The sequence below is a fragment of the Pterocles gutturalis genome, unplaced genomic scaffold (assembly GCF_000699245.1).
Source record: "Pterocles gutturalis isolate BGI_N339 unplaced genomic scaffold, ASM69924v1 scaffold22687, whole genome shotgun sequence".
Classification (NCBI taxonomy): domain Eukaryota; kingdom Metazoa; phylum Chordata; class Aves; order Pterocliformes; family Pteroclidae; genus Pterocles; species Pterocles gutturalis.
In genome coordinates, this window is record NW_010116139.1 from 18705 (window position 1) to 45000 (window position 26296).

General features: G+C 39.5%; 1 protein-coding gene across 1 annotated transcript; it reads left to right on the plus strand.

The window, feature by feature from the left end:
- Positions 1-24757, plus strand: LOC104463195 (glycosyltransferase-like domain-containing protein 1). Its single transcript, XM_010075422.1, has 5 exons — positions 1-26; positions 2422-2589; positions 4758-4931; positions 5188-5302; positions 24647-24757. Exons 1-5 carry the CDS (start codon positions 1-3, stop codon positions 24755-24757), a joined length of 594 nt encoding a protein of 197 aa, XP_010073724.1.
- The last annotated feature ends 1539 nt before the right edge of the window (positions 24758-26296 follow it).

Consider the following 26296-nt stretch of genomic DNA (forward strand, 5'->3'; position numbering starts at 1 on the left):
ATGTTCGCGGGGACTCGGGCTGTCAGGTGTTATTTAAGCTTAAAATGCTGGAGAAATTAGTTATCGCTGGTAGTTCGTGGCTTTTATGGCAGTAAAGAAACAAGTATAAGAGCATCTTTGTTGGGTTAAATTCTGGAAATGCTGCGACGTAACGCAAGCAAATCAGGAAGGGTGTTTTCTGTTAGTATTATCACTTAATTTTTTTTTTTTTTTTCTGTGAGAAACGTAAGCAGTGTCATTTCAGGCTCTAAATCTGAATTTGCTAGTAATCGCAAGAGTTTTGTCATTGGTTTACTGGTGAGCTGGGCGGTGATCAGCGATCTGCTGCTTAGCTGAGTCTTATCGCTGCCCATTTACAGTGGAGAAAATTTGAGTCTACCTCCTGCAAGCTTGTCAAGTTTTTGGCCTTTCTTGCCTTACCAGAAGCCAGTCTCCAGCCCTCTCTAATGATGCTATTGAATTCCTCCAGTTTGTCCAAGCCAGTACTGCAAACACTGTTTTCCTTTTCCTATGTTCTTTTTTTTCAAATCAACTTTTCAAATCAGCCCATTTCATTGAGGCTGTCCTGCATCAGCTCAGTATTCTTCCTAACTCATCGCAGGAAGAGATTTTCTGAAAAATCAGTAAAAGATAAACTCTAATGCAATCCGTAAATAGCCACCATTTTGCCGAGCAACCATTTAGTCTAATTTTTGTAATATTTGGGGTATGTTTTCTCCTGTTTGTATTTTTTTTTTGTCACCCTCATGCTCAACTCACAGCCTGCTCTGAGCAGGGGTATCGCGTTGCCTGTAGGAAGTTTTCCTGCCTCTGCTTTGAGTCCGGCACCCAGGTCCTTATGAGGTTATTACTCTTTGTGTCAAATAAGTGATGACATACGTAAAAGTATTATTTTTTTCCTCTTGGTATGGCTCGTAATAAACCTGCGCTCATATCTTAATTGGCATTCTGTTGACAGTCCCTTTAGAACGATCAAATATTTGATGAACAAGGCAATAACATTCATTTCTGACATTCCTGGACCTTTCAGATTAGCATTGACTCAGGTTGATGAAGATAGATACAGGATCTGTTCTCTAGGAAGTGTTTGTTCTGTAGATACAGATTATCTAAGAATGGTGTGTGTTAGCATAGGTGATACTATTTTATATATATACACACATATGTATATGTATGTATATGGGTATTTGGGGAACTTCATGAGTTTTAAGGTTGACAGCCAGGATCAGAAGTTTTTAATATTAGTGATGTCTGTTTGGCAGTGATCTTGAACACAAAATCCATGTAAAATTGGGAAGAATAGGATAAAGAATAGGAAGAATGGGAATCAAGATAGGAAAAGATAGGAAAGATTTTGAAAGTAATTAAACATTGAATAAATTAATTCTGAATCTGAACCACTAAAATGGGTAGCCAAAAAAAAAAAAAAATCCATCTATGTTGAAAAGTAGTTTATTAAAGCTTAATGTTTTATGTGCAATAAATACCTGTTCTCACATATTTTTTTTTAATCCCTTATGATGAGAAATGTAAAACATAATTTTCTATGCCTCTGCAGTTCTCTGTAGGTTCAGGATTCGGTTTGCTTGAAAGCAGCGCTAGCCAGGGGAGAGGAGATGCTCGGTGAATGCAGGGAAATCTGCCACTGGTTACAGTAGGGTCACATTTTTGCATTACCCATTTAAATACATTCATTTTCTGATAGCCTGGTAAGATATAGGAGGCTAAGGTAGCAGCTTGTTAGCGCTGTTTGTGCCACATTGAAGGATGTGTGCGGTGTTGTGGGCTGGAATAGCAGGAGTGCTGTGGCAATACCGGGGTGCAGGGGTAGAAACAACATTTCGTTATAGAAGATACCTAATAAAAATGTGAAAATAAACCAGGAAAAGAGTAAAAAAAAAAATAAACCAGACCGTACTAGATAAGTGCACTGCATAAATCAAAAGGGTTTATGTCATAACATGAACATGTGCCATTCCTGCTCATATATTGAATTTCAGTAGTTGGTTGCATAAAGAAGTAAAGTGTAATGAAACTGGCAAGCAAAGTATTCCCTAGTCAGCCTTATCTTTGTTCCATTTGTCCTTCAGATACAGCTTTTCTTGCCTTTTTCAATAAAATCCATCCATTTTTTTTCCTTTCTTTTTTTCTCTCTTTTTTTTTTTAATTTTTTTTTTTTATTTTGCATCTCTCTGTAACCGAGCTAGGAAGACCAGTGAGATTCGGTGCTTTTTCTACTTGGGTTCTTAGCAGCTGCTTTTTAAGAGATCAAAACTTCCAATGCTGCTACACGGTATTAAGGCTTAGCTCTTGATGTGTCCCTATAGGGGTTATGTTTTTCTTGGGGGGGGGGAGAAGGGGAAGGAGTGACCCCTGCGAGCATGCTCCCAGCCAGCAAACACTGCTCTCCTTGTTTTCCAGGATCCTCTTTGCAAGCTCGGTGCTTAACCTGGCTGAACTGGCTGCCCTCCGCCCTGACCTTGGCAAATTGAAAAAGGTCCTCTACTTCCATGAGAATCAATTGGTATATCCTGTCCAGAAATGCCAAGAAAGGGATTTTCAGTATGGATACAACCAGATTCTTTCATGGTAGGTAATTCTTGTACCTCTCCATGTTATTTAAGGTGTCCTACAGCATCGTAAGACCGAGGAGTCCTCCTCTGTATAAATGATGATTCTGTAGCAAACCAAGGTACCAGCAGAGTCCCAAAGAGAAGGTGACAAAAGTGCTGTGGCAGAAACCATCTGCTCTCTACTCAATTTCTTGTATAAAGTCTACTGATGCTGTATGGGGCTACCATAGCGTACCAATATCTTGGTCATAAGCAAGATGCTTTTTTTTTTTTTTTTTCACTGATGCTTTGCAAAGCTGCAGCTAATCAGCTCTTGCTCGGCCATGGCTTTTAGTGCATCCGACTGAAATTATATAGAGGGTTTTAGGGAAATAAACAGAAATTAAAATGTACTGCAGCACTTTCCTTGTGAAGAGAGGGGCAGTAAACATAGCAGATAAATCCTTATATTTCTTTTCATCTAGCATTCAGAAATTGTGCAGTGCTAAAATACCCAGACGTTTTAAAGGCTGCGGTCCTTTAGTGTTGCTAAAAACAAATGTATTTCTCAAATCTGAGTTAATGAAAGAAGTTAATAACAGCAACGCTGAAAAGCTTTGTGGTTAGGCACTGTATGAGCCTCAGTGAAACAGCAAAACTCAGTTGTTTTGAACTAAAATAATTCATTCCCGTGTTCTTTCTGAGCTATCTGTTAGTAGAATTATTTGGAATAGGGATGGAGCTTTTTAAGGTACAAATTAAGCTTTTGCATCTTTCTAATACGAGCCAGTTGATGCAGAAATTTCTACAATAATCTGCGTGTACCCTGGCCATTCTATAGCTGCTTCTGTCACAGCTTTTGCAACGTGTTTCACTTACTGAGCAGGAAAGATGGGAAAGTGAAAGCTCTTTTGGAAACAGGAGCAGCCATTTTCAGATTTTATAAAAAAAAAAGGTGTGTTTTTCGGCACAGGGGAAAGCAATATTTTTTCTGTATATATATTTTGCTTTATTATGGCACATATGTATTGTAAGCTGATATTTATCCTCAAAATATGCATTTTTGAGATCATAAAAGTATCTTTTTTTCACCTTTAAAAAAGAGACTTCTATAGATGCTCCATTCTTTCTCCTTCAGCCTCTCCAGGAGCTTCTCCATGTAATGGTATAATGTTCATCTGCCCTTTTTGTTGCTGCAGAAACCCCATTTTTAACAGCAGAGAGAATCCATCTCCTCTGTACAGTTTGGAACTACAGCCTCTCACCCAATTATACTTTTCACCAGCCTGGTGATTTATGAACGCATCTCCTCAACGTATCTTATGACCCATGGGTCTGTATTACAGTATCTAACACATGGAGAAAACCACCTGGCCATAAAGTGTTTCTTACCTCTGCTTGTGGTGTGTGTTTGCCAGCGTAGCTACGATTGTGTTAGCACTTCCAGGGGAAATTTCCAGATATTTGAGGTTTTTTGATAGCTTCTCATTTTCTCCAAGTGGAGAAATAATACCTACATTGTCATCTAACTACATCTTAAAATTATCCAGTTGATTTTTAAAACACAACACTAAGGAACAAAACATCGCATTAATATGCCATATTAATTATGTGTATATATATATATACACACATATATATTTGGTGAACATTTTTAATCAGGATTATGTATGCCTAGGTTAAAATAACATTCTATTTCTCTGGCATCCTGCTACCTGACACACTTGGTCAGTTGGAGGTAGGTTAACCAAAGGTAAGATGTCCTTCGATGTGAAGGATTATTTCTAAGGAATTTTCGTCTTCTTCCAAGTTTACTTCTACAAAAGTCTTATTACGGTGGGCCTTATCTGTTTATAATGTTTTAAAGAGATAATGGCAGTAATATTATTCTTACCATTTTATGAATAAAAAGTGATCCACAGAGAATAGGATGTGCTCCTTTAGAATAATAATAATAAATTATTACTTAGTTAAAAAAGAGTTTAAAAATATTGCAAAGTATGAATAGAGAGAAATCAAGACCTTTCTAATTAAGGTACATATGCCACTTCTAATTCATATGAAAAGGCTGATTTTAATTAGCATTCTTCTTGTACCTTTTGTTTGTTTATGAGAATATGTATCCTGTTTCCATTGCATTTAAAATATTTCTGTTCCTTTTGCAGCAGCAGCAGCACATTCATTAATCTCAACCACTTTTTACAGTTTGGTTGCTGATGTTGTGGTGTTCAACTCTGCTTTTAATATGGAATCGTTTCTTACATCCATTGGAAAATTTATGAAGCTGATTCCTGACCACAGACCTAAGGATTTGGAAAAAATAATCAGACCGAAGTGCCAAGTTCTTTATTTTCCAGTCAGGTTTCCTGATGTGAGCAGGTCAGTACATTTTCCACGTCATAAATTGCCTCCAGCCTGTCAACACTCTCTATTTATGGTGACGTTCTAACTAATCAGCTAAAGCATCGTTAATGAAAAAGTTTGATAATATGCAAAACCCCCTAATTGATAAATGTGTTTCAATAATCAGAGGCTATTCCGGCTGCCTCTGATCTGCCCAGCCTGTCCTTAGCGCGTGTCGTACAAAGTTTTATCGTTCGGGATGAATGATTTCCCACTTGTTTTACCCTGTAAGGAGTCGCCTGCTCGTCAGCTCTGTGTCTATTTATACAGGCGAGGTCAAGGAGGAGAAAGAGATGCTAGAGAACAGTAAAAGTGAGAAGCCTGTAGTCAAGAAGCTATTTCCCTCGGTGTGTTGCAATGGGATTTGATTCCCTCCTCCCTCCCCTACCTTTGCTTCGGTTGCTTTGCAGGTAGGCGAAAAGCATCCCGGGAGCAGGGAGCAGGCTTGCAGACGTTGGTGTTCGCCGCAGCGGTAGTTGCTCTTCAGTCTTCCTCGGTTACTCTGAAGGACGTTTTTTATTACCCTTGTTTCGGAGCCTGTCTTGAAATTAGTGGTGGGTTATGTGGCTCAAAGGGAACATTCGCTAGATCCTTTTCACTTTTGATTAAACCTGGCACAATTGTTTTTCCTCTTATAAGGAACTCTCCTCCCACCAAACAGGAACTTTGCTTCAAGGGGACCGGTACTAAATAGAGTGTGATTCTGCAATTCAATTATCCTCTTCAAACCGTCACAGTGCTGGGTATTTTTTTTTTTTTTTTTTTTTTTCTGAAATAAGGATGGAAAGCACCATAATGACTCTTCAGGAGTCCGCCTTTTGGTCTGATAATAAGTTCTGCTCATACTTGAGATCATTCTCCCTGACTAGCTTGTACTTACAGGTATTTCAAAGACTGAATATACATTTGTGGTAGTTTGGGGTAGAGAGGTTTTAAGTCCAGGAGCTGAGGTCATGCACTCTGTTGGTGTTCGTGCCGCAAGGTTTGGGTTTCAGTATCTTGGAAGACTTTATATTCTGAAGTTTAAAAATCAACATCTGAAGTCAAGTCTTTAAACCTATGTTTTTAGCAAGTGGGTTCAAATCCTCCGATGTTCTTTCGGGACTTGGCTGCCTGGATGGCATGGAGATCAGTTCCTATATTATCTTTGAGGATCTACTGTTGCTGCTTAGAGACCATGTTTTTCAAGAGTGGGGGAATGCTCTGGATGCCTTGCATGTTTGATATCGAGCCATTTGTACCGGGTCTCGTGGTTTTGGCATAGCTTGGCAAGTCATGTGGCCCAAGCCTAGTTTTGGAGATGAAGTTGTGATAACCCTGTCTCATATGTTAAGTCATCTCTTTTGGATTTGTGAGCCTTGGCAGATGGGGTCAAATGAGACCTGACAAATTGTTCATCCAAAGTAGAAGGTGATGAGGTGGTAAAATCGTTAGACTACCACCCAGACTGCTCAAGTGGGAAGATCCCGTTGTGCTGTATGCTCTTGGTGTCCTGCTCTTGCATTAAGTTTCATCTCACAAAGCAGGACATCTTACATGTTTTTATTGTGGTTGTTGCACTTGAAATTATATCCAAAAGCTATTTTCAGCAGTGATGGGCAAAATTAAGATGTTTGTAAAAAAACTAACTGTACAACTTTGTCAGCAGAGTAATTAGGAACACCAATTAATATCATCTCTAGTATTTCTAATATATTTTTTTATTCAACAACTAACTCTAAATGTAAGTTCTATTTTTTTTTTAACAAAGCTCAATATCATCATAGTATTAAAAAAAGCAGAAGAAAGGACTGCTTCTGCAGAACTCTGAAGTTCTTGGGGTTTTGACCTATATTTATTATTTCTTTACAAGGTCGTGTTTTAAATAAAGTTGAATGCACCTGTGGCAATCGAATGCTGTTTTTTAATTTAGACGGTATTAGTATAGTGACTGAATGGAGATTGAGGAGAAAAAGGTTAAGAAAAACTGTGGCCAAGCTAAAATTTATAAAGCAAGCTCTTAGCCCAGAGTGTTTTTCAAGTTATTTTCAAATGGTAATTTGCTTTATCCAAACCAAACTCATACAGTGTAAGTAAGTGATTATTTGCATGACTGACAATCATTTCAGTGCCTGCAGTCTTTTGAAAATGCATAATTTTGCTGAGATGTTGGGAAAATATTTTAAAATTCTGAAGGCAAAATAACCAGGGTGATTTTTTTTTTTTCTTTCTTTGACCTCTTTTATTTTGCGTGCGAATGTCTCAGGGTCTGTTTGTGTCATAAACATTTGTATTTAAGAGAGAGGTAATCTAAGAAATGATCCTCATGCGTGTGACGGTGATCTCTTAAAGATTATTTTAGATTAATAATGCAATCGTAGGGCAAAATAAAATATATCTAACCCTTGATCAAAACTAGTGTAATGAAGGAGCATGTCACATGAGTTAATCCTGTAACTTATCAAGCTTTTAGTGTAATTAGCGTAAATGATGGGTGCACAAACCAGCCCAAGCAGCACAGTGAGGGAGCACTTAGGAGTGAAGGTATAATGATGAAGGATACCCTAGGAAGTACTTGTGAATACTGTTAGATATACCATTGTACGTATGGGTAATGTGTATTTAAATATTTCAGATGGGCACCTACTCACTGCTTTTCTACTTCTGAGAGGAAGTTATGGATGGTTTTTTTTTATGAAGAGTCTTCTTTTTGAGAAATACTTGTCATAAGGGCAGGTATTGGTGTTCCCAGAGCAAACCACCAGACTGTAGTCCTTATCTGACAATGAGAAGAGATGAAAGGATTTGAGGATTTAGCAGAATAAGAAATATACTGACCTAATCCTCCTGTTTTCTGGTTCTGACAACGACTAGCTTCCATACTGCAGCATCTGGTGCCACAGCTACTCCAGGTATATTCATCCTCTGTAATTTCTGACTTTGAATTCTCCTCTTTGGAATGAAGTCTATTGTGTAGAAATACATATTGGAGTAGTTCTAAGCTTGGGGACAAAAAACCCCTCCAAGTTAAGGCTGTCCGTTCACAGTGCATCAGTATTGCAGGGGATGGAGACCAGTGGCTGATCTGACGTGCCATGGGTGCTGCGTATCAGACAGGGGCTTGATAACACAGTGAATTAAATACATTGGAATTCACACTTATATTGTCACTGGCTTAATTTCAGTAGATTTTTTAATTGTAATATAAATAAAACCTTTTTTTTTTCCCCTATACCATTAACAGAGTCTATTTTGATATAGTGTTTCCACTTTTGCACTGGAAAACTGTGGTCCAGGAAGAAAATCCCCTTTCTACCAATGTTATCTTTGGTCCTCACATCTCTGTACGTCAGCAGATCCTGGTGGAACACCTCTGGAAGGTCTTTGTGCAAATTTTGTATGAATTCTCTCAACCCATCTGCATCCATCCCATTGGCAAAGCAGGGTCAGATGAGGTACCCCTTGGAATTCATTTCAATGCAAATTGGAATATAGATTTGGGTTATTATATTGCAGTATTGTAGTATATCTTTATTATTATCACAGTGCGGTTGGAAAGAAAGATGTTTTATAAGAAGAATGAAGTAACACTCCTAAGAGCTCAGAATGCACATTGGACTAAGGTGGAATAATATAAAAGAAACATGAGAGGATGAGGATTACAGCAGAAAATAAAAATAGATTCTTTTAAGTGGAACTTGTTAGCGAGTATCTTGTATTATCTGCGTTGCACATTTTGAAGTAGAATTAAGGATTTTTGACTGTTGTTTCTTCATTTGCTTTTATAACTTACTACCGTTAACAGGATATTTTCAGCCGTTTGATTTTATATTTTTTTAGTTATAGCATAAGAGAGGCAGAATTTGCCAATTTAGAGAGTACTTTAGGGCCAGTCAGGGGAGTTCCTGACTAAAGCAGAAGTTTTTAAAAGATGCTGACAGTATCCCTCATACAGAAATATGACTGTCACATGTGGGGGAGCCTGTTTTGGGGAAATTAAAAAAAAATAATTAAAAATGGATCACTTGGACCAGGCTCGCAGGGCTGAACTTCAGACCTCTGTTTAGATAACTAAGAGGCTCCCCCCTTCGTCTGTCATCCTAATGCTGTGCAATAGCTTTGTGCTAGAAAAATACAGATGTCAAGAAGCGAGGAGAGAGTTGAATCCAGAAGAGCCCAGAGCTATGGCTGGGCACTGGGGACGTGTCTGCGTTGCTCAGAGAGATGCTCAGAAGTGGTACCCAAGCGAGCTCCAGTGAACTGCCTTGCCTATGGGAAGCAGTATACCTTAGAAAAGCAGTTTTTGGCTAATTAGCCTTCCAGTGAAATAGCATCTATTAGCTTAGGTGCAGTACTATGCTAATGAGAGTGATTCTGGTGGCGAGGCTGGGTACCGCCCTTGGTGGTGGCTCAGGCATCTCGAGGTGTGCCGTGGTGGGCATCGCCACCCTGCCACCGCGCTTTATGGGTAGTTAGCATAATTAGAAAATTCCCAGTAATCTGCTCCGACCTTGGGGCTTGCTGCTGAAGAACTGGGTGATGGCAATGACTCCCCTGAATGTCTTTCCTCCTCACCGGCCGCGAGCGGGTTTGGAGGGTTGGTGTTGACATGCCAAGAGGTGCGCAATAAGGGTGAGGGATGCTCGTGAGATCTGGGACGCAGCACCTGCTGGGGGGAAAGTGCACTATGAGCTGAAAAGGATTATAAAATGGAGTCTTTGGGTTGTGGATTGGTTATCTTCTGCATCTCCGGGAGCAGTGCGAGGTGCAGATGGACGCACCTAGAGCGAGAGGTTGGGTGGTTGTACAAAAGGTGCCTCAAGCGTTGATATTTGATGGTGCTTTCTTACATGGTGCTTCCTCCACACATACGTTGGATGCCATTGGGGGGGTTAGGGGATGATGCAGGAGTTTTCCTTTGGATTAACGGAGGAGTAGCTGTTGTCCCAGCGTGATCTTCCAGGCAGAACATGCCAGTTTTATGCCCAAAATTATTTATCCCCAGGACTCTCCAGCAGCAGCAGACTGAGAGTGCCCTCCTAGAGGAAAGCCTAACGGAACAGCCTGCTGGGATGGATTCATTTTGCTAAAGTTTCTAAAAAGTCATTTCTTTTTATCTATTCAGGGACAAAAGCAGTTTTACTGACTCTCTTTTATCTGTCGTATAGGTATTCCGCTAAACGCTATCATAATAACCATTTAGTCTGACAATAGCTCACAAGGATACTTAAGCAGAATTCTCTGTGCAACCTAGTTTTTTTTATTATGTTGGGTACTGCTCATGTTGCATACAACACATTCCCATAAAACTTGCGTTTTGTATTTACAGAGAAATTTCTCTGGAGAGTTAAGGTCTTGTAAAACATTCTTGTTCTACAGCATGAACGAATTATTATACTCTGGGGCATTGAAAGTGAAGTGTACTGAAGAAAAGAATTTTTTCATTAAAATGCAGTTTATATTGATAAAACAGATTACTAGCATTTGATGAAATGTGAAACTTGGATCTACCCGTATCGCTAAATCGCCAGTAGGTTTATTTTGGCAAGAAGAATAGTATGTAATGTATATCAGGACCAATCATTATACAGTACCTGTTAGTTTTGTATTAGATTAAATTGTCTTTCACTAAAGTACTTGAAAAAAAAACCACCCTACTATATCTGTATCTTGAAGTAGCAGAATGTGGTAACCAAGAATATTAGAAAATAAAAGCTGTTGTGTTATCAGTTTTGGCACAGTCATTTATCAATCAGTATTTTGAACATTGACAAGTGGTAATTTAATAGGGAATGACCCTGTTGGCAGGAAGTTCTAATGACAGATGATGCAAACTCATTTATCACTATGGGGCTGTGCTGGCTTCTTACCTTTCTCAGTATCACAGCTCATATTTTCCAAGTCTGGGATGTGAGAAGCCACAAAGGGCAAAACCTGTGGCACCGTGCCTATAACCACTCCCATCTAATCTGATTAACCCCTTAGCTGCAAATTTCTCTGCAGCATCGCTGGTAAGATCTCAAAGTTCTGATGCTGATTTAAATACCGTTTGATTTTTAAGTAGGATTTGCTTTAATACTTGCAAGCACTTTCCCGTAGTCAATTTTTTTTTAGAAATGTTCAAGTTGTGTCACTTTGAATGCAAAGTTGAGACACGCTGGTACTTGGCTTTCAAAACCAAACCACGTTCTAATAATTAATAGCACATTTCATTAGCAGGCATTAAAAATATTGCATGCAATGCCCTATACAATGGGCAGCTGCTATTATCATTATCATTATTGTTATTATCATTATTAGTATTATCCTCATCATCATTGCTACTCGAGAAGGAAATGGATGCATTCAGAAGTTTAATTGATTTGTGCATATTCATGTGGGAAGTCAGTGGTGGAGTCACGACTGGCCTGGGTTATTGTGCCCTTCCATGCATAATAATTTCTCTTCAAGTTGTAAAGAGAATAGGCTACCTCGCTGTAATCTGTGTGGGCATTTGGAGTTGCGGGGATGTCATGGGAGAGGAGGTGAAAGTGACACCTTCATCAGCAACTGGTGTGGATGAAGCTTTCAGTTCTTCTGCGAATATCTGTAATATAGTAATTCAGATATACTTACAATAGAAACATTGGTATATTTTTACTTTAATTTCCACAGTATCAGAAGTTTTCATTGATTTGGTATGATTTAAAAAAAACCCCATAATAAATACAAGCCTTTTTCAAAGCATAATAAATGCAAGCCCTGCTTTGGGCTTTCTCCACCTTCTTACCTTGCTTCTCCATCTATTCTTTCTCCTCAAGGCTGGCATCGGGTTAAATATCATCTCAATACAGGATGATTCAGACATGGAATAATTTCAGAGTTTACATCAAATTGTTGTCATAAGAATCAGCGAAGTTTAAATATTAAATTTTTAAAATTAAAAATTTTATTGAATTGGTTCAAATTGTCATGGAAGACTTAAAGAAGTGTTTGGTTTTTTTTTCCTTCTCTTCAAAGTGGAAAAAGTCTCTTCATTACTGGTAGGATCCTACAAATTCCTAAATTCCCTTGTTTTCACTGCAGTGCTTGGGAGCTGAGGGCGCTTGGCATCAGGTTAACACAGGTGGAAGGAGGTGGCACAGAGACCTGACCGCAGGTATGGAGCGATGGGGCTGTGTCCAGTTCAGTTCCAGTCCCTGGGAAGGTACAAACTTAAATCCTTCACATGTGTGAAAGATGGTTTTTATAGACAAAGCTGTCCCTGCTGGATTTTGCATTTCAAAATACTGCCCTTCAACGTTTGAACAATTCCGTATTATTTTATTGTGGAATTCATGAATATTACATAGAAGTGGAGGTGGGGTTGGGTTTTTTTTTGTTTTTCTTTAAAGTGATTTCATGCTTCCAGAGTTGTAACAGAGAGAGAAGCATTCATGTTGGGCATATTAGTTCTTAGCAGCTACATGAGACAGTGACAGCACCTTGTTGCTTAAATATTGCAGGCGTTTGTTGTTGTAATATAATGGAAAAAAAAAAGTAGGTGATGTACTAGAAATGGCATAAAATATAAGGAATAGGAAAAATAGCTGATTTTTTAGAAAATCTTCACTGAGAATGCAAAGTGTTTCCAGAAATAATTTTTTTAGGGGAACGAAGGAATCTCTGTTACTGGTTGTGGCAATATCTTTAGAAAAAGCCGTGATTCTTCTTGAACGCACTATTGGTTTGAGAGGGGGAAAAAAAAAAAACCACCTCAAAAAAACCCAAGGAGCTTTCTAAAGACTGGCAGAATATCAGATATGCTTGCAAATTGTTATTAAATATGAATCTAAATCTTTAAGTGGGTTGGATCTGCTTCGAGCACTGTTGTGTGCTGGGTTGCAGATAACCCATTCCAGTTCAAGTCAGAGGTACCCTTAGATGGAAGTGTCAGTGGAGAAGATGCTAAGATGTTCTATAGGAATTGCAGAGAATAAAGAATAAGAGAACAAAATTGCATGATGGAATACATAAAATTGCAGTCTTAAGTTTGAAGAGGAAACTTAACGTAGCTCTCCAGTCCTGTGGAGATGACCTGTGTGTAATGTGTAAGAACAATTTAATACAAATGTTTTATTTATACATAGCCAAATGGGAGGAAGTTAAATGATTTTTAATTTTGCCAAATCACAGATAATTTCATTGTTGTGCAAGGAGCATTTTAATCTGTTTAGGTTTTTTTTCTTCTTTTGCATTGGTAACTAGGAATACTTAATATTTTATATTTTGGACATTTCTCCTGCTCAGTTGTGACTCCCAGATGAGATAATCCTCCTCTTCTTCTCTTTAAATAATTAAAATAGCATACATTTAAAAATATGAAAATCCCAATGTAAACCTACCAGAAGTGCTTTTTAAGGTAGCAGGCTGTTGGATTTGCTATTGAAAGGAGGCATGCCTAAATAGTAACAAGGGTTCATCAGCATTTTGGGCTGAGGAACACCAAGTAGTAGGGATGTGAGTTGTAGAGCTATGGGAGGTCTGGGTCCAGTAGCACTTTCCTAGCTTTTCCTTAAGTATGTATGAGAAAAGATCTTTGTATTGCCTCTTTTAGCGATGGAGCACCTTGTGTGTTGAGCAATCCCTGTTTGCGGCAAAGGAGGTTTGGATATTGTATCACAAGATATTGTTGTGTTCAGTTGGTTTTTTCAGGCTTTTTTTTCTGGCTTTAACAATAGCCAGGAAGGATGAATCAGATATTAAGTAGAATCAAGCAACCTGTGGTTAATTTTAAAGTGGATTACTCATAAAACTGTGCCAGTTTCCTATAAGATGACTCCCAAGCAGTATTCAGGTCAGGCTTGCAGAGAACTAAGGACTTTATCCATCCTTGGCTTACCTTATATATTTTCAGCCCCCCTTTCAATCTTGGGACTCATCAGCAGACCGTGTTGTCTCTATTTTTGTTGCTGCCCAACTAGCTGTGGAGTTAAGGGTATGTAGTGTGTCACCATCAGTCGTGCCAGAGCCCTCACAGGTGTCTTAGTGCTGGTTCAGCACCAGCTGAATTGACTCAGATTTAGTTTTTCCAGGATGGATTTCAGTTTTGGTATGTTCCCCACTTTCTGCCAGAATGCTCATCGTGGATGCTCTTTGATGGGGTTACGTGTCTCAAAAAAAACACCCCAAAACTATTCACAGCCATGTTCTCCTTTAAACCCTCTGATAATTTTTCATCTCCAGCTGATGGTTCCCATAGCTGTTAAATAGAGAAGCAGGAAAATCTTCCTTCCCGTAGTCACTTTTGTGTGCTGGAGGTGGCCGGTCTATATGCCTATGCAGGTAAATACAGAATGTAAAGAGCATGCAGGTATTTAGACCACTTGCTGCTGGAGATGCACCAAGCAGCAGTACAGCTGCACCATAATAAAAAAGCTTCTGTGATTCTTCTATGCAACAGAAAATATATTTTTTCTTTAAAGATACAGATTGGCATGGCTATGTAAATCACTGAAAAATTGTATGTTTCTGGTCACCTGTGTTCAAGAAACTGTGAAACAGGTACGGAGAATTGCTGCTGGGATGATTAGGGGAATCTGTATTGTGAGAGCAGATTAAAAGAGTATGGTTCACTTGTCCTAGCAAAATAAAGGTTGAGAAGGGGATATATGTTAATCTTTATAAATACAGTCAGAGGATAAATGCCATGAAAGAGGAGGAATTATTTAAGTTCCGGGATAAGCCTTACAACATCCACTACATATAAATTGGTCATTATTAAAGGACTCAGACTGGAAATTAAAAAAAAAAAAAAAAGGGTGTATAGAGAGGTTGGTTGTTTTGGGTTTTGTCGTTTTGGTTTTGTTTTTGTTGTTTTTTTTTTTTTTCCCATTTAGTTTTGAAATGACTGTTGAAACACTGTTGAAATTTAAGAGGAATTTGATAAATTCATAACAGTTGGTTAAACAATATAGGAGTAGTGCCAGGCAGTTGCAGGTGTTTGCTACAATGAGATCCCCAAAATGAGGAGGTGAAGAGATGGACTATGAGATCGTCACATCCTGACTGCAGTCCTGAGACCATAGTCTTGAGACCTGAACTGGTCCATGAAGGAGGTCTTGTATTTCCAGAGTCTATAAAAGACACAACGGAAGACCAGTCTGTTCTGTATGCATTTATCTTGTATTTCATTAATCAGATGCTTCATAAATGAGCAGCATCCTATAAGGTCTGTCTTGCTCATATGTTCAACCTCTCACCGTATTTGGAATCAGGAGGAGTTTTCATTAGCCAGATTTGTAATGATGATGATGGGAAGGAAAAAAAATGAGGGGAATTTCTTTGCTTCTATCTATATAACTGGGGTCATCGGGACATTTTAGTGCTTTTGAGGAAAGCCACATCAGGGCCAGAGCGTTTGGTCCATCTTCACCTCTTCCTTTGACACTCCACAGTTTTTGAAGCATCGGTCTTGGACTTTTTTTTTATGGTACCCTGAGCATCCTTCCGAAGGGAACACAACCTGAAGTGGTACCCAGGGTGGACAACTGCAGTGCTTGGGGGAATATGAGGTGAGATGTGCTTGAGCAAGAATCATCTTCAGGGAGAATGTTTTGAGTATTGTGGTGTTGTGAGCATCCTTCTGCGTTTTGCCTCAGTTTACTTTTGCTCACTGAAGCATTTGGATGAGATTCTTCCGCTGAGCTCATTGGAGTCAGAATGAGTTTATTTTAAGTTTCTTATTTTGATGAGTCTGGATGGCTCTTTCATTTTCATCCTGGTGTAGAGTAGTTTAATGCTAAAATTGCCTCAATCTGTGCTAGAAGCAAATGAATCACAGAAAGAAGAAATTTTTATGCAGTAATTCCTTTCAGGGACTGAAATTTTATCTATCCTTCATCAAACTTCATCACAGGTCTTTTGGTTTCGGAGTTCGCTTGTACTATCTGCCATCTGATTTTGAATTGCCAATCTTGAACTATGTGACTATATATGGAAAAGAGAGGATCTGACCCTTTTCAGGTGCCTAAACCATCTTCCTTTTGTTGCTGATGAAAGGAGGAATTATATGTCAGGACTTTTGGTAACCTAGTCACCAAAAAACCCACTAAAAATAATAAAAATATTTTAAAAATAATTTTAAAAAGGCAATAGCAGGTAAAAAAAATCTTTTTTTTTTTTTTTTTAGCAAAAACTTGCATGATATCGATAAAGTTGCCCAGCATTAATGGCATTAAAACTGGATGCCTTTGGTTCTGAAAGCAGCTGGGCTCTTTTCAGAGGTACTCGGTGCTGAACTTGGCGCATCTATACGTTAGCAACTTATTATTCCGCTGGTGTCCCTTCATTTGGGCTAGCAATAAGTCCTGTTCAGTCATTGTGCTGCAGAGGAATGTTTAAAGCCGCGATGTGCATTGGAATCTGTTTGTTTGCGGCAGATGATTTGCCGGAGCTTTGATGCACAGTCACTTTCTGACATTTGTGTATTTCAGCAGTGAACAATGTAAACTCATTTTCTGAGCACTTTGATTACTTGCGCATAGCAGTGCCCATGGCATGTGACAGAGAAGAGCACTCTATCCACTAATCAGATAGATATGCTTCAAGCGTATTTACACAAAATAATGAAAACAGCTGTTAGATACCTTTAAACTTGAGTGTGTTTTGTTATTAATCTACTAGCCCGTACACATGACACTATAATTCTTCGCTCACTCAAGTTGCCTTTAATGACACAGTAATAAAACGGAGAGGGATGAAAGTAATGGAATTGTAGAATGTAATGCCTCAATTGTTCTACAGTGTCTTCCTTTTTGCCAAAATAAACCACAATTAGGTCCATATGGTGTTTTGAAGTTTTCAAGCAATGACCCTAATAAAAAGTAATGAATTTCTGACAAAAGAAAGCATGGTGCTCTTTTAAGCAGATATCTTCGCTATTGATCTAGTTATGATTGCAGACTGATATGCTAATAGAAGAAGAAAGGTTCAACGTGCCTGGTACAAGCACTTTCATTTGTGGTTTATTTTACTCTTATGAAATTCAGATTGAAAAGGTAGAAACATGTTGTAATCCATCAGTTATGACTCCCTTTTAAAAAGACCTACTACAAAGAAAACAAATGGATCTTTCTTGAGAAAAAAAATGGGAGTTTGGAAAGCATTTGTTAACTTGAAATTTCCAAAGCGTGTGTTAACTAAGAGGATGCCTCACGACAATGAAGATGCTTTGTTTGGCTGTGGGAAATTTGACTTGAGCTCTTTGTTGTCTTGAGAGGTCCAAGCTCTGTTATTTTACTCTTTAAACTTTTTCATGGGGGAATTGGAGTGACGCTTCTCTTCATCTAGAAAATCGAACTATCCACGGAGCAGTTGTTAGGTAAGTGCAGATACTCAAACGCAATGACTAGGGAGAATGTGCAGCTCATCCTCGAATATGCTACATAGCTATGGGCAACCATTAAAAAAAAATGGTGTGTCAATATTATTCCAATGTAGTAATAGTGATGCCTGGTAATCAAGTCTTAATAAAGAGGAGAAGGCAGGTTCTGGAAAGAGATACCAGGGGAAGAGGAAAATAAATGGCTGATTTGATGAACCTTCACTGTTAGTGGTTGCTGAATGAATGTTCATTCCACATAAATGACCGAATCGAAAAGCATCTGCTGGATAATGTATATTATTGGCATTATTTGAACTGGGAGCAGTGTAGTTAATGTTGAGCAAGGCCTGTAGTCTTGCAACGTGAAGCTATTCAGAGCATCCTTTCAGGAAAATCTGCCTTGTCTACCTTTGATCACTACTGGAAGCTGTCTCTGAGTGGCTCCTTCACTGGTAAATTAGGATTCCATTTATTTGATGGGCTAATTTCTCTATTGCCTCTTCTCTCACCGTTGAGCTGCCTTTCAGACTTCCCACTAATCTCTACCACTGCACCTTTTGGAAAATGATACAATTTTGGCCTCAATAACCATTACCATTTTTTGTTTATGTTTGCTGCCTTCTGCATGGGTAGTTTCTCCATCTCCTTCTGTATCACGCGCTTGTGTGTGCCTACTGTCTTCATCTTCATAGAAAAGAGTTTTGATCATGGGTAAAACTTTATCCTTGACAACGTGTCTTACTTTTATAAGCAAGGTAAATGAATTGCTATTTATTCTACCACTTTTATTCTTTCTGCAAATAGATACTCTTTTCTAATTTCTCACCTTCTTGTACTGGATGCCTCAATGAGATGTAAGTGATTAATTTGTTTTACTGTCATCATGTTTAATAGCAGTTGACTGGTGCTTAGGAGCTGGGGCTTCTCTTCTGGAAGAGGGCATGGGCTGCAGGAGAGCTGCTCTCACTTCAGATTATAAAATTTGGACTATTTCTGTTATTTTGAATTCTAATAAGAGAAAAAGAGGAAATCCCTGCCTTACTTCCTTTCATTAAAATCCATTTGAATTGATTTTTCTTGCCTCAATTTTCAGTGTTAAAAACTTCCAAGAAATAGCCTGAGTCTCTGCTGTGAAATAGGATGTCAAATTTTAGACTGTTTTAAATTACATTTAAAAAAAAAAAAAAACAAACCCAAAACAAAACAGCCTAGGAGGTGAATGTGTTGAAAATATGCTAGCTTCTATAGCCAGTTGTTGATGAGAAATGTTGGGCTTTTCACCCTCCCTGAGCAGGTTCTCCCAAGAAGCTGGATGGACGCAGCAGTGTTTGGTGCAGCTCCTCACTCAGCCTTTGGTGCTAGAATAAAACTCCCCTCCTGTATCATAAATGATAACAAATATACTGAAATATTTTTAGTACTTAAAAAGGGTCTTCAAGCTCAGAAAATGTGAGAAAGCCTTCAAATGCTTAACTAAGTCCTTTGGCCACTGTTTTTATTCATTATAATATAAGGACCTAATCCTTCAAGTTTGTACTCCCTTGGGGAGTCTAAATGCCATCAGGAGATTTTAGAAATTCTGGCTTATGTTTTATACAACTCAGTTGAAGTTATTTGAGATTGCTAGGGACTTTTGAAGTTCTTGGTATACGTGCAAAGGCGTCTATAAACTTACCTTATTACCTTTTGAAATCTGAAGTTTTAACCATTTGTCATTGCCCAGGTTTTCACCCTTAGTCTAGAAAAGTGAACACTCTGGCCACTGCTGGTTGTGTCTTTCATTTATTTGATAAAAGTACCCAAAACATTCTCATTCCCGTGTTACTAGCACTTTCACTTGCATTGTGATAGCACCTGGTACATCCTGGGACTTTGCAACCCATGAAAATAATCCAGTCGATATTGAGAAGCATCAGCACCCCAAAAAGATGATAATACAAGGTTTCTGATGTTAATTATAACTGTGCTTGATTATGTATGGACAGTCATATAGATGACTAATTACAGACACATCCATTTCTCAGTCTTCGTGTATGTTAGGAAGACTGGCTCCTTACTGAACAGTAATTATTATTACAGAGCTGTTATTAGTGCCAAGTTATTGCATTGGAGATCTCCTGGAAAATCAGGTCTTGACAAAGGGAACACAATTTTTAACCCTTCATACAAATCCCAAAAGTTACCTATTTTTAATCTGCTGATATGTATCTATTAGACAAGTACTCTTATTTAATTTCATCTTTTTTTTAATACACTCAATCTTCAAGAACAACGTCCATTACCCTGTAATGATCAGAAATGGTGATTTTTCCCAGTAGATTGAGGGGACAAGTTTAAGAAAACATTTATTGTAGTGTGTTTTGGAAACCCAAGCTGGTTGTAGAGGTTACGTTCAAAATAGCAGCAACTAGTATGGCAGCATTTTAGTAAATTGAGATATAAACAAACATCTGTTGCAGGAATGTAGAAATGACATCATAAAGAATGTATGCAAAAACTTAATTGAAAAAGAATGATGCAGAATTGCAGCATGACTTTAAGTCTAAATTGATTTTTTACCTTCAGAGTGAAAGTGGGATTTTTGTGCAACATTCCGATACTATAAAGTATTTAAAATGTAATGTCCTATTAATGGACCTAAAATGTAGACTCTGGGTCACCCAATAAGAATAGTAGTTACAGTAATACAGTATATGTAATATGCAATTATCTTGACAATAGTTTTATTTTTTCAACAATTTTGTCATAAAAGAGCAGCAAGATACAATGAATTTGATTCATTTTGTGTGTGTGAATCATTTAATAGGCCATTACATCTACTATATTAGACTCCATTCTCCTTTCAGAGCTTTTCATTATAAGGCTCTCTTTAATGGAAAGAAGTTTAACCTTCCCTCCCAGATAGATTGAACCCCATAACAGTGTAAACATTCTCATTATAAAATAAAATCCCCTTCCCCAAGGGCAGCACTATAATTATGTTGCAGAGTGTTGTACAAATGTTTCTCTTAAAAAATGTTGTCTCATTCTTGTCCTCAAGTTTTTATCATTTTCATTTATGAAGACAATCAATAGTACTTTTAAATTGTAATTTAATAAAATAAATATGATCTGATTATTTTTTAATTTTTGGAAGTTATTTTAATCAAGTTTGAGAAGTCATCAGTAAAATTGCTGTTGATTTATAAATAGGATAATTAGAGGCTTTCCTCCTAAGTACTGTTCACTGGCATTGTGGCTGGTTTTATTGCCTAGTCAAACCTCTTCATTCAATTTTAAAATTGCCTTTTGAATGAACTGCGCTATGAGCTTGCCAAATAGTGTCACCATTAATACCTTACCGCCTCTATTTCATTGTCCGGTCTGTAAATGCACAATAAATTGTTTGATAAGGAGGTCAATGAGGTTGTACTAGTTCCTAAGTGAATTACGGCCAAACGCTTCGGATTGTGTCACGCTCTCATTGTAGCGCTGCGCTGAAAAGGTGGTTGGTGGTGGTAGATCATTTGGTACGGTTACTCCAGGACTAGACACAAATCAAGAAAAGCAGCTTCCCCACCAAGCTTTGTATAGAGAAAAGATGAAAAAAAGTGCTCCTTATTAATCCAATTTACAATTCTGTAGCATGTCCCTTAGTCTAATTAAGAAGTCTCTCCGTAGCAGGTAGGCGCCACGTGCTCCATGAGGATGGGTTGGGGTGAAGAGGTTTGCAGGCAGGAGAGGATTTCCCTGCTTTTGAGAAGCTGCAGTGGTATTTCTGGAAAGTCCTAAAGCTTCTCCTCCCTGCATGCTGGGTGATGATAGCTCATCTCTCGTGTGATACAGCATCCCCAGCAGGTTGAGGGAGGGGATTCTCGCCCTCTGCTCCACTCTCATGAGACCCCCCCACCCCCGCAGTGCTGCATCCAGCTCGGAGGTCCTCAGCACAGGAGGGACATGGACCTGTTGGAGCGGGGCCAGCAAGGCCAGGCTGGGTGAGGCTTTGGGCAACCTGGGCTAGTGGGCGGTGTCCCTGCCCATGGCAGGGGGGGGGGACTCCATGATCTTGAAGGGCCCGTCCAACCCAACCCATTCTGCGATTCTATGATTCTATGAAGATGGTCCGAGGGCTGGAGCATCTCCTGTCCAAGGACAGGCTGAGAGAGTTGGGGTTGTTCAGCCTGGAGAGGGGAAGGCTCCGGGGAGACCTTCCAGTGCTGAAAGGGGGCTACAGGAGAGATGGGGGGGCTCTGGATCAGGGGTGAAGGGACAGGACGAGGGGGAATGGTTTTAAGCTGAAAGAGGGGAGATTGAGATGAGATGTGAGGAAGAAATGTTTTCCTGTGCGGGGGGTGAGGCAGTGTCCCAGGTTGCCCAGAGAAGCTGTGGATGCCCCATGCTGGAGGGGTGCAAGGCCAGGCTGGATGAGGCTTTGGGCAACCTGGGCTAGTGGGAGGTGTCCCTGCCCATTGCAGGGGGTGGCACTGGGTGATCTTTAAGGTCCCTTCCAACCCAAACCATTCTGTGATTCTGTGATATTTGGTGGGAATTGTTTTTTTCTGTAAGCGTAAGTGATTTTGGAGAACAATGCCCCCCATACCGATGCATCACCTTCACCCAACCCTCCTCTGCTTCAGTGCTCCTCCACGCTGAGGCTGTGGCTTCCCTCCAGGCATGTCTTCTCCCCACGCCCATCGCCCGGGCGGTTTGGAAATAGAAATGTAAAAGGCGAAAGTAAGAAACTTTGTGCTTGTTGAGTCTAAAAGAAAGTCTGTTTGTGTGTGTCTCTCCCTTTGTAACAGAAGGAATGTTTCTTATGTTTCTGTCTTCAGACAGTTGGCACACATTTCATCTCAGCAGCTGCTTTCTCTTAAAGTGCAGTAGAGTGTAGGACTGTAGTGACACTAGCATTAATACTTCACATTCTGCTATCATATGCTGTCACTGTGAAATATGGATCTAGGTTACATGTGTTTGCAGACTTTGTACTGCTGAATTATGAAAGCTGACTCCGTTGGAGGATTGTGTTGTATTCGGAGACTGTGAACTGAACAATAAATGAATGCAGGCAGAGACTCGCAGGCAGAAGCAGGATCCACCTTTTTGGCCTAATTGAGCCGATAGCTTTCAAATGTAAAATTGCCAAATAAAACTTCCTTGTTGACTTAGGTAAATATATCTAGCAAGGCATCTCAATAAGCCTCCTGTGGGTACCTTTTAGTTGAAGGCATCTCAATAAGCCTCCTGTGGGTACCTTTTAGTTGTTATCCTCAATGTTGTTTAAATATTATTTTTAAATCCCATTCTTCTGAATGGTATGAATTACTGGAAATGAGTAAAATTTACTACGAAGAGTAAAAGTGCTGCTGCTGCTGACAAAATAAATTATTGGGTACAATTAGTTATTTTGTTATCAATAATTAGTCTGTACCCATAGATATAACTCTATTTTTTTTTATATGTCTGTATGTCTATGGGAGGGATCAGGGGCTGTGTTTTCCTTATTTCTAAAGATATAAAGTTAATAGAGGTGTAAATACCAGCTGAGATGTCAGGGTTTGCGCTGCAGTGCGTGGTACCCGGGCATCGCACGTGGGTGCACAGAGGATCTGGTCCTGGCCCTGCCCAAGTCACCTGGGGCTGTGTCAGCAGGAGCTGTGGCAGTGGGAAAGTGAAGGGTAAGCAAAGCTGCTGAAAAGGAATGTTTGGAAATATTTTGAAAGGAATGCTCGGCGTAAGGAGATAATGGGGCATCTGCAAGCAGATCTTAGTACAGGCTGGTGTACGCAACTTTGTGGTGCTGAAAATGATAATGAGTGTAGTGGTGAAAGTCAGATTTGCTTGGTGCCTGAAGTTCTGCCAGTAAATTATTTAATTTCTTTAAGTGTCCATCATTCCGGTGACAGTGTTGATGCTATGACTGCACAGTGACAGTTAAACTTGATTTTCTGTGTGTAGCCATGAGGCTCAGGACGCACGCCTAGGTACAGAAAGCTGGCATCCAACATAACACCCACCGTTCATTTTCAGTTTTGCCTTTGGATATCAACGTGTATAAAAGGCCAGAGTGAATAAACAAAACATACACATGTTGGTAGTGTTGGGTTATATTGGTGATAAATGACCTTTAAATCACATTTCTTCTTGTAGCTTCCAGGTGACAGAAAACCATAATGGGCATCCTTACCAGGAACGGTCTGACACTCAGAATGATGTTAGGATGGCTGTGGACAGTGTGAAGGGAATCTCTGGTCTTACTGACCGTGTCTGTGTTTCAGCTACTTACCTGTTGTGTATTTTAGTGCTTAGCATGCGGGGGGTTTGTATCATGTACATACAGAATTTTGTGTGAAGGGGTGGCTATCACGGCTCTTCCCGTGTTAATTTTGATATTTTGTATCTGATACTTAAGTGGGAAGGTGGGGTTGTATCCGCTCGAAGCCATGCTGTTCCTGTGCATCAGGGCTTCCCAAACAACCTTTGCTATTGTCATCTCTTTCATTTAAATTGCATTCAGGTTCACGTGAAGTTTAAATACGCTCGTTGAGAATTGTTCTGGACTAGAAGCCATGCACTTCTAATTTTGTACTCTAACAGGACATTGTTCAGTTGATTGTAAAGAGGTGAAATATATAAACAATTTTACCAACAGAATTTAGCTTATTAATGAATCATGGTGGAGGTAATATCCACGTGCTCTCGTAGAGTCCTGGCTACGTGCATAATAAATCAACATGGTGCTTTTCAGGTGATCGCTCATTTTGTGTGCAGCAAGGAGCTGTATCATCAGTCTTCTCTTCCTTGCCTGTGTTCTCATAGCCATCGAGTTTTTCATACTGGGGCACAACATATAGAAACTTTGCCATTTATGCTGAAAGAGGGGAGATTGAGATGAGATATTAGTAAGAAATGTTTCCCTGTGCAGTGGCTGAGGCAGTGGCCCAGGTTGCCCAGAGCAGCTGTGGATGCCCCATCCCTGGAGGGGTTCAAGGCCAGGCTGGATGAGGCTTTGGGCAACCTGGGCTAGTGGGAGGGGTTGTCCCCCCCCCCATGGCAGGGAGGTTGGAACTTGCTGATCTTTAAGGTCCCTTCCAACCCAAGCCATGCCATGATTTTATTAAGTCTCTGGAGCTGTGTATTTTGATGGGGATGAGTCCTCAGAGCTACCTAGCTGCTGGTGTCATTCATTGTAGCATGTGCTACCGAGGTACCAGGAGACAGCAATATTGAGTTGGGATGCAGGAAATAAGAGCTTGCCTTGTGATGGAAACCAAGAGGGCTATTTGAACATTACCATGAAAATACACGGGTTTGGATTGTTCTAGCTTCATGATATTCTGGCAGTTGAAGATTTATGCTGCCGCTATTTTCTGTTCCTGGCCCTTTGCAGGGTGAAGGACCTCCCATGTGTGACTGGGAGTCACTGGTCTTCATCACGCCTCGTAAACATAAAGATCCTCAGTACCTTTTATCATCAGTAGGATCCTCAGAGCTGATCTAGCATGCAGTTTTTCAGAGATTACTGTGTAACGCCCCAGAGGCATGGTGAGCAAAGTTCTCAAGCCCCAAAGGACTGAACTATGAAACCGCATTTCCAAATAGATTAAAAATATTTGTCATCTGCTGATTTGTCGTGAAAGGCTGAACAGAAGTCCTTTACACATGTGCGCTCATGCATGCACACACACTTCAGCTTGTAGGAACCCAGTGTGCTCAGTTGTTTTATTTACTAATAATCAAGATTTTAATATTTCTGGAGCAGTCTAGATTCTGGATCCTGCTGGGTCAGGCTCAGAAGGGCAGTCCTCTTCAGCCGGCACATGTTCTGGTCCTGTAGTGGATTACACCTGCCGTTAGATCAACTGGCATGGCTTCAACCCAGGGACCTTCACAGAGTGAGTCCCAATCGTGTTTTCTCATTTAAAGCCAGCAGGATATCCCGCTGTGCCTGCCTCTTAATTAGAGGATATGCTGATGGCCAGTCCCATTCATTAATGATCAATACTCTTGTTTTAAGTCACAGACATATTTAGTTTTCAAATAAAGGTTTGTATTATGGGCACTGCTGTGTCCAGCAAGAATTTATTTTTTTTAACTTTTCAAAATATAACCAGAAAATGTGACAATTACAATGCAGACCTAAAGGCCCTTTCCAGAGCAAGTGCAGTAAGTGCATTAAGCATATGGAAGTGTTTTAACGATGACATGGATTTGTTGACTCTGAAAAATAAGCATCTAATAGAGGCGCTGTTTTATTGACGAAGCCAAGCAACTGAGTAGATGCCTACTTTGTGAATTACCATGGTTGGGTAGCATGTATGCCATGAATCTTGTAACCGAAATAACAGCGTAATATTGAGCTGAATACGGAGATTTTTCTGTCTGGTTTGTTATACAGCTCAGAGAACGAACTTTCCTTTTGACTGTCATCTGTTCCCAGTAATGCAGTCTGGCGCAGAAGACGTGGAGCTCGACGTTTCCAAATGGTTTGTTTGATCAATCATGCCTGATGGTTTGTGGACCAGATCTTCATCAGGCTTAAAGGGCTGCAGTTCTGTAGAAGTCAGTGACAGCAGTTTATATCGTCTGAGAGTCCAATTTCTTCTTCTGGCCATATAGACTTGATTGAACACTATCCATAGGCTTAAAAATTACAAATTTATTTCTCAATTTTTGCAATGCTGTGTGTTGATGTCAGTAGTATCATAGAAATCATCAAGGACAATTTTTTTTCCCCTAGTAATTTGAAGGAAAAAACTGGTGAATGACAGAGAGTACAGGATAGCTTCAGAAGTAATGTTGAAACTTAACTTTGGTGAATGGCAAGTAGGACAAATGTGCAGTTATTATCTATTTAATTAAATGGTTCATAGGAGTCAAAGTGTTTTAAATACATCATATAATACAGGAGGTCAGAAACTTAAGAAACCCAGTAATTTAAATCTGTATTAAATAATAGGTAAATGAGGGTCTTCTTTTAAGGCACTCAGTCAAAATTTACAGGAGGACTGTAATCTCAAACAGGAAAGAAGACTTGAAA